The sequence below is a fragment of the Pseudochaenichthys georgianus genome, unplaced genomic scaffold (genome assembly GCF_902827115.2).
Source record: "Pseudochaenichthys georgianus unplaced genomic scaffold, fPseGeo1.2 scaffold_814_arrow_ctg1, whole genome shotgun sequence".
NCBI classification, from domain to species: domain Eukaryota; kingdom Metazoa; phylum Chordata; class Actinopteri; order Perciformes; family Channichthyidae; genus Pseudochaenichthys; species Pseudochaenichthys georgianus.
The window spans coordinates 44,974-57,808 of record NW_027263362.1 but is presented as its reverse complement, the minus strand read 5'-3'; the positions used below and the strand labels follow the sequence as shown (position 1 = coordinate 57,808).

Below are 12,835 nucleotides of genomic sequence, written 5' to 3'. Positions count from 1 at the left end.
ACATGAATACACGGGACACTTACATTTAACAGTCATCGGTTTGATAAATGGGTTTTCTTGTTTGTTTTAATTTGCCCCGTGGAGTTTTTTTATTGTATCCTAGCAACGGTTGTTCAATAAAATGCATTGTGCGTCGTTCAGATCCAACACCTTTCATTTCACTACTTCGATTTGCAAAGCCGATTTTTGGAGTATAATATATCCAGTATTTTCTACAACCATTCTTCTTCTCTCTTGCTTTAGTTGCTCGCACAACTTCACATGCTTTAAACTAGGAACCAATGCTCTATGCCCAAATTCTAAAAACCGTCACGGTACTCGTTTTATATCCACAGTTTCGTAGGTTATCAGGGATCGAGGTTTGATATTGAAAGCGTCCCGTTGTCCCTATTTCTCCCTTGATAAAACGACATTGTGAACGGCAAATCTATTTCGAAAAGGCAGGCAACACACGGTAATACACGGGTGTGTGGTTGAAGTACTGAACATGAGATGTATCGTTTTATTTTCTATTTTTTACCTTGGGTCAGTATCGTGGAACTTAACTGTACTGTCCTCTGCCGTGGCTTCAATCAATAGTCTTATAAAAGCATAAGAGGTCCCAAAGTCCTCAGGAAACCTTTCGCCTCCCATGAGTAAAACCTGCAGCTGTGCCACGTTTATTGATGTCTCACTATACTGTACTGTATGAACTGCCTGCCTTAGTAAGAGCAGACATGCATCTCTTTAACATCGTCTCTGTTGCCGAGCAGATATTTCTCGTGACGGATTAGTCTCTCCTCGTGCACTGATGATCATTACAAAAGAGGCAGCAGTTATATAATAAACGATGGAATTCAAGTGAAAATCTATTAGGCGTTAAATTAGTTCTGACGACGGCCATTAATTATGTTTTATAATCCGTCAGTTATGCAACAAAGAACACTCTTCTTCTATCGTGTACCGCTTCCTCTAAAGCAGGGATGGGCAACTTTGATGGTGGTGGGGGCCACATCATTGATGTACTGGCCACCAGGGGGCCGCAGATTCACTTGGAACACACACACACACAAAAATGTCATGTGTTGTATGTAATTATTAACCAGTGTTGTGCTAGTTACTGAAAACCAGTAACTAGTTACCATTACTAGTTACTTCATTTCAAAAGTAACTCAGTTACTTTACTGATTACTTACACCAAAAAGTAATGCGTTACTGTGAAAAGTAACGTTTTAGTTACTTTAAAAAAAGGGCTCCCATTATATTAATGCCCTAGCCTTCATTTCAGTGCTGTTATTGCATTGGAGAATAATACAATCTGTTGATCAACTTGACATGCATTATATGCAATCTGGATAGCATCGATATTAGCTGGCTTTACATTTTTGTATATTCTTTCTCCAGGTAGTTGGAAAAAGTTTTCCGTCCCATATGCCGTGTGCCGCCCGGACATGCTATCATGCTAACTAGCTCCCTGAGAGCGGGTGACTCCACTGTAGCAATAGCCTGCATGTGTTCTACAACATACCGTGCAATGGCTTTATCGACTTTCCCCTGGCAGCAGTCCCTCGGTTAAAATCCAGCCGCTGTTGCTGAGGTGCAGGTGGAGGTGGAGGTGCAGGTGCAGGTGGAGGTGGAGGTGCAGGTGCAGGTGGAGTGGCGTCGGCTGAGTCTCTGTGGTCTTAGCTACTAGCTTCGTCCCAGCATGTTGTTTCTGCAGATGTTTTAAGAGATGTGAATGACTGGTTTGGGCAGTAGATAGGCTCTTTGACCCGCCAGGACACAACTTACATTTAACTAAAACGTTCTTTTCTTTGTGCTCGACAAAAGTGAAATAGTGAGAATATCTCCAGGTGGAGAAACTAGACTTGAGCTCCGCCGCCGCCATGACAGTCTTGTTAGTAAACAACACAAACACGCCCACAGCCCGTCTCCGCATGTGACACAGGAAGTATCTAAGTACATTTACTCAAGTACTTAAGTACAGTTCTCATCTCTGTTCGCCTGGCTGTTGACTATATAAAAAAACTAACGCAGTAACGGAGTAACGCACCATGTAGTCACGGTAACTGAGTTACTGAATTTAAAAAGTAATGCGTTAGAGTACTAGTTACTGCCAAAAATAACGGCGTTAGGGTAACGCGTTACTTGTAACGCGTTAGTCCCAACACAACAAATATCAGTTCACAGAAATGTTATTTCATTTTTACAAGTGGCATGTTTGTATTGAACAGGTTATTAAACAGTGGAATAAAAGTATTTTAAACTATTGGAAAGCACGGAAAATGTGTGTGTATTGAGATGAACCATTAAGAGGACATACACATGAACACTAACCCAGACGTTAGTCGTCTAACTTGAACACTTGTAGCTTGTCTCTGCATTCCCCTTATTCCACAATAAGGGGAGTGTCAACACAGACACCTGTCAGCCCGCACTCTGCTGTTCCTCAGCGCCGCTCCCCCTCCCGCTGAAATTATGAATGAAAAGCGTAGTAATCATAGATAACACGGAAGGGTCCGTGACAGTTTGTTTTCATCTGATTTCAAATAAACAAAGTCTTGGTTTTAAGAATATTAAACTTGTTTCGCCAAATTCAGATGATAAATACAACTTGTAAACTTGTAAAGGCATAATTACAAGAGGCAACTTAACGTCATGTAACAACAGCCGGTGTTTCTTGTGAGGGTTTCCCCCGGGAAACAAACACAATACACACAAATGCCTCACAGATTATTTCGCGGTATTTGAAATCATCTACGCAGCTCGCGACGTAACTAGGAGTCTAGTGGACGGTATCAGTACTACAAGTAAAAATAAATTAAAAAATATTTTTTTATTTATTTTTTTATTGATTACGTTGTTTTTAATCTGAGGGCCGCAAAAAGAGGAGGTGGGGGCCGCCATTTGCCCATCCCTGCTCTAAAGCGTACATGTCGTGGCTCTTTGCGTGATGGAATGGGAGCGAAGCCGCGATGAACATCAGTGTAAAAGTCGTTTAAGTCTGAAGAACAAAAAGCCATTACTTTACCAGATGATGCAGCCGTTATGTTCCACGTCTGTCCAGACATCTGTCTGAACTGATGCGCCCTCAGATATCACCTTGATGTCTGCGCTCATGTCCCTCAGAGGTCACTGATAATGATCTGAACAATCTCTCTCTCTGTGTGTGTGTGTGTGTGTGTGTGTGTGTGTGTGTGTGTGTGTGTGTGTGTGTGTGTGTGTGTGTGTGTGTGTGTGTGTGTGTGTGTGTGTGTGTGTGTGTGTGTGTGTGTGTGTGTGTGTGTGTGTGTGTGTGTGTGTGTGTGTGTGTGTGTGTGTGTGTGTGTGTGTGTGTGTGTGTGTGTGTGTGTGTGTGTGTGTGTGTGTGTGTGTGTGTGTGGACAGACAGACACTCCATCTCTGCTTCATGGCTTCAATTACTCGGTGTGAAGGTATTAGTATGAATAATGCAGGGGCTCCAGCCTCTGTCTCGTGAAAGGGCAAAGGTTCCTACTGTATGGATGATCAGATAAGAGAAGCAGCAATGCAGGAGATGAAACGGAAGGGTTTTTTTCTACCAGAATTGATTTTAAAGTATTGCTAGTTTTTAAATCATTACATGGTTTAGGACCAAAGTATATTGTTGAACTCCTACATAATTACGAGCCATCGAGGTGCCTCAGGTCTTCTGGGACGGCCATCGGTTCCGAGAGTAACAACAAAACATGGAGAGGCAGCATTTAGCTGTTATGCCCAAATCGTGCACGTCCGCAGAAACGCTTACTATTTTTAAATCGAGACTAAAAACATATCTCTTTGGCTGCTTTTAATTAAGCTGCTCATATTCGAACTACAGTATGCCTTTTAAACATGTATTGTATACCTGTGGTGTTTATTTTTATTATTTTATTATCTTTGCTTTGTAATGCCTGTTGTAAAATGCCATTATGTGTTTTTAATGTATTTATTCCTAAAAAGTCTTTTAATTTGTTTTGTAAAGCACTTTGAATTGTTGCGTACAGAAAAGTGCTAGATAAATAAACTTTCCTAGCCTTTCCTAGCCTTGCCTTGCCTTGCCTAGCCTAGCCTTGCCTAGCCTTGCCTAGCCTTGCCTTTCCTAGCCTTTCCTAGCCTTGCCTAGCCTTTCCTAGCCTTGCCTTGCCTAGCCTAGCCTTGCCTAGCCTTGTCTTTCCTAGCCTTTCCTAGCCTTGCCTTTCCTATCCTAGCCTTTCCTAGCCTTGTCTAGCCTTTCCTAGCCTTGCCTTGCCTAGCCTTGTCTTTCCTAGCCTTTCCTAGCCTTGCCTTTCCTAGCCTTTCCTAGCCTAGCCTTGCCTTGCCTAGCCTTTCCTAGCCTAGCCTTGCCTAGCCTTTCCTAGCCTAGCCTTTCCTAGCCTTGCCTAGCCTTTCCTAGCCTTGCCTTTCCTATCCTAGCCTTTCCTAGCCTTGCCTAGCCTTGCCTTGCCTAGCCTTGCCTTTCCTAGACTTTCCTAGCCTAGCCTTGCCTAGCCTTGCCTAGCCTTGCCTTTCCTAGACTTTCCTAGCCTAGCCTTGCCTAGCCTTGCCTAGCCTAGCCTTGCCTAGCCTTGCCTTGCCTTGCCTAGCCTAGCCTAGCCTTGCCTTGCCAACTGAGCTCAATCTGAATCATGCATGTAACCCAGTCATCATTATGCAATGTGATGTTTTAAAGCTTGTATTTGCTTTAGGATGTTTTGCTTCCTCCTAACGAGGCTTACATGGGTAGTTAAAGGCTGAAGAAAATATTACAAATATAGTTTCAAGGTCAAAGGTGTGTCTCCTCCATCGGGTCCCAGGCTGGTGCTGTGATCAGTGAGTTACTCTGGGTACAGTTGACTGTCACAGGGGCCATGGTTTGATGAATGGCGCTGTATTTCGTGTATATGGCATCCATCTCCACATGCAATCTGTTCTCCTCGCTCCTACTGCACACCCTCAACCTTCTCCAATACACAGCGTCGTCCTCTATGACCTCCAGCCTGATTACACGCAGCCGCCCGTGCATGACCACACTGTTACATCAGACGCAAAGAGCCTTCCTTTGAATATTTTCATCTTCTACTATTCATGTGTGGCGTCCTGCGAAATGAAGGGAATTTTAAAAATAGGGCTGTTAACGCAAAATGAGTTTCTGAACAAGATATCTCCGCTTCAGTTGCACTTGCCACACTTTCTAGTTTCATTCATATCTATAATCTGCAGATTTTTACACAAGGGTGTGTTCATATAGCATTGTAATCATTGTATCATTGCCAAGCTCCGAACCGGCCCTGGAACCGCGTCGGTGTGAAAGGGGCAACATGCGGGGGCCCGCAGTCATCCGGTTCGACCTGACATGGCTGTGACTGCGTGACTGACCCGAGCCTCGTCGTTCTGATAGCTCCGCCCCTTCGCTCAACCCCCCCCCCCCCCCCCCCCCACATCTACAGGTGAAAATTACTTTGACAAAAGTCGAGGCCGCAGATTCGTCGATGCATACTGCCACAGAGCAGATTCGTGACGTTGTAATGACTGGTTTGAGAGGTTGTAATAACCAAGTTGCAGTTGTAATGGAAAATATATTTTAAAAATATGTTTCTACAAGCTACAAAACTTGTTTTCTTCTTCTGTGACTTCAAATGTGGTTCACAGTTATGTGGATATTTTATACAAGTGTAAATGTAAGCACACAAGCTCAGGTTTTTCTCACCTGATGTGAGAAGTGCTCACATCAGGTTTTACACGCTCTCGCATTTCGCACCATATCTACCTTCATATGATTTATACATGATTTTGTAATAACATGTCAAAATTACCTGTATGATTTATGGAGCGATACAAAGTCAACACAATTAGTAATATATTAGTACCGGAAGGTGATAGTTAAAATGTTCATTTGTAGTGAGAACCCATGAACTAAAAGCATTTTAAACACACTGTACTGACCTGTCCCATTTCTCTCTCAGGACTTATTCTGCAACACCGTACTGTATAGAAAGTGTTTGCTACCCTTTCTCCAACTATTATAACACATATATCAGGCTGTGATCGGAAACAAACATGACATAGTGACGAAAAAGGGAAATAGAAAAACCAAAGGTCAAGAGTGGCTATTTGTTACAAACCAATCCTTTTATCTCGGTCACAAAACCAGCGATGGATCAGAGAAAACCGCCACGAGGACAGATGAGTAAGAGAGTAAAGTGTGTGTGTGTGTGTGTGTGTGTGTGTGTATCTAGTGTGTGTTTTGTTTGTGATCTGTGGGCCGAGCATCAATGATTCATCGTCATCGTCTCCCACGCCCTGTCTGCCAGACGGAGGAGGACAGTGTTGTTGTCTCTGTGTCAGCGGGTGTCGTATGAGAGCTGGAGATTCGGTCACCGTCCAACAACCGAAACACAGGCCGTGATGTCACAGGTCGGCCGGCGCTGATAAGAAGAATATTGAGCAGAGCGCTAATAACTGTAAACAATCTGTGAGAGCCGTGCAGCAATTTGTAGTCTAGCCTGGTTTCATTTACAAAAACAGGGCGACTGGAGCCACAAGAGTAATCACCCCTTCATTTTCAAAACCAATAGCATCAACACAACCCTGGGTCTCTGGCCCCCGGTGCTAATTTGCAAGTTGAAAAATGGCGAGCTTTGACCTGCTGGATCCAGAAGTGAGACTCCATTATTCAGTCGACAACTACAGCCTCCATGCCCGGGGCGGTGAGATGCTGATGAAGCGATAAGGACACGATCCCTCACTGGCTTCCCCACATATAAACGCGGGGATGTTTGCCGTTTCTAGCTTTCTGTTTACTTTAAACCAGGGGTGTCAAACTCAAGGCTCGGGGGCCAAATCCGGCCCGCGACTTCATTTCATGCGGCCCCTCAAGAGATTGCAAAGAATATAATATGTTTATTATACGGTTACATGCCGATTTACAGAAGCACGTTGCCCATAAACTACATTTCCCACAATGCATCTCAAATTTGACTTTTTTTCTCAGAATTTGACTTTTTTTCTTCAAAATATAATTTTTTTCTCAGAATTAGATTTTTTTTTAAATCATTTTGTAACATTCTCACTGAAGAGACTTGCAATGATTTGCCCTAGACTTCCGCTTTTAGACGTAATAATCCAATGCAGAGGCAATCATGTAATATAATACATTATTTTATATTAAATATTTATATATGTATTTTGATGCAGTCTTAAAGTTACAACCGGCCCTTTGAGTGCAACCATAATGCTGATGTGGCCCGTGAAGAAATTGAGTTTGACAACCCTGCTTTAAACCCTTTGTGAGGAAGAGGTTTGAGTGACGCTATAGGAGGACGTCACATGCACAAAACAAGAGAGAAAATACTAACCAATCTGCTGCAAAGGGCTCTGAAATGTGCTCCAAAAGTTGGGGATAGTTGCATTTTTTGCAGCTATTTGCAAACCAATCTGTACACAGAGCCCCTTGACTCCTGTAGCATGTTGACGTTTGTTACAAATATGTTTTTCCCGCCCAAAAACACATTATTATATCCTCTTGGCTGCAGAAATATAGAAATATTGCAGTGAGACTTTTTGCATGCTGCTGATGGGTTTATGGCCTAATAATGCAATGAATGTAAACATGCAGAAAGAACTGTTTAAAGCAGAGATGGCGGTACATTCAGCCTGACAGAAGACATGAAGGAAAGCACAGACCTCCTGGTAGAAGAGCCAGCTGATCCAGAGGCAGTTTTCATTCCTTGGCTGGTGTTGTGTGACTAATGGCGCATTTCCACTACAGCGCGGTTTAAGCGTGCCGTGCCCGGCCCGTTTTTGGTTGCGTTTCCACTTGGCGTAGTTCCGGCTAGCGGGTAGTTTTTCACAGTTTTCTGGCTCTCCAAAATCGAGGTTCTTTCCGGGCCAACAACCGGGCTGAGTCTGCTAAACTAGTGAGAGAATCGCTGGCAACTACAACACAATGAACATATTTGACCGTGATTTAATTTAATACACGTTTCAAAATGATGCCGAAGTAACAACACACTGATACCGGTTAGTAACAACCATGAATTCATGCTTTGACAAGTCTGCAGACAGACGGCAGAGAAACACCTTTTAAAATGCGTGTTTTCTGAATGGAGATCGGCTAAGCTAACGCAGTATATGCTCCGACCGTCCACACTCACAACAACGGACTACAGACATAAATAAACCAGCGACTGTATTCGCCATGACACAGACAGTCTGTGGTTAGCTAACGGCTGATGTTGTTTTTCTGTGTTTCGCATTGAAGATGACGTCACGGCTCCGCCTACACTGCGTTACTATAGATACTAGCCCAGTTCCTAAACTGTAATGGAAACGCAGCATAAAGTGAGCCTGGCCTAACGAAGCCTAGCCATACCGTACTAACCCGAGCGAGGCCCTGCAGTGGAAAAGCGCCATAAGTTGATGTGAGCTGGGGATGAGGGCAGCCAGAGGCTTGTTTTCCTAATGGATGGGAGTTCAGGGATATCGCCAACTTTATCCGCCTGATTTCTAGCTGCCTTTCCTCCAATGGAGTGCAGAGAGAGAGTACAGGAAATGGCCCTAAATAGGAAAATCATTACTGACACAAAAGCACACTTAGGTGTAAGAGGAGGTAATATTCATAATATTCATGAAACGTCCTCGTAAAATCGAGAGAAAGGGGATTAGATTCGTCCATAAGAGTTTTCAAGCCATGTGTGTGTCTGAGTCTTCTGAATGTGAGTCCATCTGCGTTTCAGACACAAAACCATGCAGTTTTAATTTTTAACATGCAATATTCTGCACTTCATAAGCATTACATACTCAGTATTAATCGGATTTATCTTCAACTCCAAGTGACCTCTCTCTGGTGTGTAAAACAATAGAGCTCCACTTGTGTTATAAATAAATCTGGTACATTTATGGTAAATGTCTCTTTCTATCTTGCTCTTTGTAAAGCATGTACGCAACCGAAAACCTTTTTAATCTGGAATGATTTAATCTCTACTCGGGCTTTAAGCACTTTACAGATAGTTTAACATCATGCTAATCTCAATCAAGAGATATAGGATTAAAACTGTAGGCTTTGGGACATGTCTTTGGCTTTTGATGAGCTTTGACTTTAAACTGGCTTCTTATTAAACAATCTTCTTCTCTAAACTCTGGCTTTATTCTCACATCTTAAGTTACTAAACAAAGTGAAAACAATTGATTGGTGCACAGAAAAGAAAGTCCATGCCCATATGCTGAACCAGAACTCTCAAAATACAGCACCTTTTCCCAGAGCCTTCTCGCCATAAGACGATAGCTTAGAGCAGGGGTGTCAAACTCAATTTCTTCGCAGGCCACTTCAGCATTATGGTTGCACTCAAACGGCCGGTTGTAACTTTAAGACTATATCAAAATACATATATAAATATTTAATATAAAATAATGTATTATATGACATTATTGCCTCTGCATTGGATTATTATCGGATAGGGTAATAACTTCATAATTAACTATGTCTAAAAGCGGAAGTCTAGGGCAAATAATTGCAAGTCTCTTTAGTGAGAATGTTACAAAATGATTTAAAAATCTAATTCTAAGAAAAAATTAATATTTTGAAGAAAATAAGTCAAATTCTGAGAAAAAAACTTGTTCTGAGAAAATTTGAGATGCATTGTGGGAAATGTAGTTTATGGGCAACGTGCTTCTGTAAATCGGCATGTAACCGTATAATAAACATATTATATTCTTTGCAATCTCTTGAGGGGCCGCATGAAATGAAGTCGCGGGCCGGATTTGGCCCCCGGGCCTTGAGTTTGACACCCCTGGCTTAGAAGGTTCTGAAATTGCGATTTTCTTTCAAACAGAAAGTGTCTTTTACACCTCCATTGAAATCTGCCCTTTTGTGGTCACAGTAAAGGTCACTGCTTTAAAGATCTGCCTGCAGAAACGTTCTGGAGCTTTCCTGTAACCTTCTGTGGAAAATGTCTTCTTCTCAGCACACATCGCAACAGGTTTTTAAAGAGCGACTGCACCCAAAAAACATATTTCTCTACTGATCAATGACAGTACAGAAATGATGTATTCGCCACGACACCAAGTCAAATTCCTCGTACGTGTCAACCTGCCTGGTAATAAACCTGATTCTGATTCTGCAATGGCTCTGCTTTGAAAGAAGACCTCTAGAAATCCCATGGAGCAAATGCCCAAGGCTCCACGGTGCAATCGAAGCAATGACCTTTCTCCTTAACCTTCACTGTGGTTTTCCCCCTCTCTGTCTGCGTATCCGTCCCCTGTCCTCCTCTGGCCTCCTTCTCTTCAGTGAGCAGGTGACGGCAGTGTAGTCTCTCCTGTCAGCTCCTTCCCTCCCTAACAGCCTGTTAGACGGACCCTTCAGCACATCGGGCTCTGGCAGCGTCAGGATGCTGCTCCCCATTATCCTGTTGTTTCTCCTCAAATTGGACCATGTCTGGGTTTTAATGACCTTTTACTCAACGCCGCCGTCTGTCAATCTCCACTGAACGCTCGTTAAAGGGTTCAGCGTGTGGGTCGCTGGCATTATTAACTATTGTCCGTAACATATACTGTGGGTAAGAAGTTTTAATTAACCTTCCTTAAGTGAAAAGTCACTGGAAAAGGTTTGTAAGAAGAAATAATGGATAATACCCAAACCCGACAAAACCGTGGGATCATAATGAGAATACTTTATTTATCCAGTGGGACATTTGATTTGTGACAGTTTGAGAATCAAAACAATTGATAAATGAATAATTTTTTTTAATTGAAGCAAGAATTTGCATCAACTACCGTACTTTTCGGACTATAAAGCGCACCTGCATATAAGCCGCAGCAGCTAAATTGTCCGTCTGTCTTGCTCTCGTTCTGTCTCTCGGTTCCACTTTTACTTTGGCGCGCTACCTGTCTCACTCTTTTCCGGCCTCCAGCTTTTCCTGCTGGAGCCCGCCGCTTAAAGGTGGCGGGCGCGGACCGGTCATAGAGCCCATAGCGTTAAAGGTGGTTAATTTTACCTGTAAAATCCATAGATTTAGGAGGTTCCCTAGTGGCCGCTAGCTGTACACAAACAATGGGGGAAAAATTCGCGGCTTATAGTCCGAAAAGTACGGTAGATCAAATAATATATTGATATAAAAATACAGTAAAATGTCCAATCGCAAGGAACCCCCCTTTAAGCATACTTATTGTTAAACTCTAAATGAAACCATTATTTACAAATGAACATCACGGTGTATTGAAGAAGACATCAAACTAGCTATTTGAGGCCATACTTCCATCAGAAAAATGTTAATAGAGGTAAAGTGAGAATTAGGATAACTTTCTCATAGACTTGCATACAATTTTTTAACATGACATCACATGTTACCTGTTAGACGCTTTTATCCAAAGCGACTTATATACTCTACTGTGGGCGATCTCCACAGGAGCACTTTTTGGGGTGAAGCGTCTCAGGGACACAACGACAGTGGGGTTTGAACCTGTGCTCCCCTGATCCGAACACCAACGCACTAGTTAATTATTAAAGGACAAATCAACTTGTTTGTAATGTAAAAAACTAATCCATCAAAAAAACTTTCTCGCAGACTTGTTATGTCATCTTTTCAAATCCTGTTATTTCAGTGGATTTTCATTTCCTGTCGGAGGTGTGGGACATTAAGAGATTACGAGGATAAAAGCTGTCCCACAGTGACCTAAATAAATTACAAAAAGCCACTGATGCCACCTTTGTGAGATGGAATTACTATCATTGGCCTTGTCGCTGAGTCTCTCACAAGATATTTAACAAACAGACTTGTTCAGTCCCTAATCACATTGTCTCCTCGTGATTCTGGCTCCACATAATTGCTCAGATCGAGGATCGAGGCTGCCGGGAGTTTCAGTTTTCATTATCCGCACCGAAAAGCCAGATGGAGAAAGACTTGAGTGGTGGAAAGCGAAACCGCAGTCTCTGGATTTCCCACAATCCTTTGCTCTCCGCATGCTCCCCTCAAAACCCATGTGGAGCTTTGGGGAGAAGCAGGAGACGGAGGAGGGCAGATTATCTCACTTCCTAAATGCTCTACACCCACATGTAAGTATATTTAAATCCACTGCACGGTGCCAAACATGTGCAGCATCGGCACTTCATTTGGCTCGTGATTTGTTTCAAAGTGACTGATTTTATAAAAAAATACGCCCACATTTGAACAACAAATACTGTGACATCTGTCCAGCTGTTATGAGCCAATTTTGGTTCATGCACCAACTTCTGAAATGCTATATTTAAACTACTGTACAAATGCTCTAATTATAGTCCAGAGTGACAGGCTGGGGACTCAGGCTGCAGGCACATGGACACAGTTAGATTTAAACCATGAATTAAATCCAAATTATTATTAAAATGACCTGGAAAGTTGCATGATGATAGTTTTAGCTTAGAGCAGGGGTGTCAAACTCAATTTCTTCGCGGGCCACATCAGCATTATGGTTGAACTCAAAGGGCCGGTTGTAACTTTAAGACTTTATCAAAATACATATATAAATATTTAATATAAAATAATGTATTATATGACATTATTGCCTCTGCATTGGATTATTATCGGATAGGGTAATAACTTCATAATTAACTACGTCTAAAAGCGGAAGTCTAGGGCAAATCATTGCAAGTCTCTTCAGTGAGAATGTCACAAAATGATTTAAAAAAAAATCTAATTCTGAGAAACAATTTATATTTTGAAGGAAAAAAGTCAAATTCTGAGAAAAAAGTCAAATTAGAGATGCATTGTGGGAAATGTAGTTTATGGGCAACGTGCTTCTGTAAATCGGCATGTAACCGTATAATAAACATATTATATTCTTTGCAATCTCTTGAGGGGCCGCATGAAATGAAGTCGCGGGCCGGATTTGGCCCCCGGGCCTT

General features: G+C 42.3%; 1 protein-coding gene across 1 annotated transcript in view; it reads left to right on the top strand.

The window, feature by feature from the left end:
* Positions 1-6,586: 6,586 nt before the first annotated feature.
* LOC117444459 (rab effector MyRIP-like) overlaps positions 6,587-12,835 on the top strand; it is a gene marked incomplete at its 3' end in the record, with an annotated part of 50,717 nt that continues 44,468 nt past the window's right edge. Inside the window, 2 exon segments of the mRNA XM_071202740.1 lie at positions 6,587-6,665; positions 9,837-9,888. Of these exon segments, the coding sequence (XP_071058841.1) occupies positions 6,587-6,665; positions 9,837-9,888 (131 nt within the window).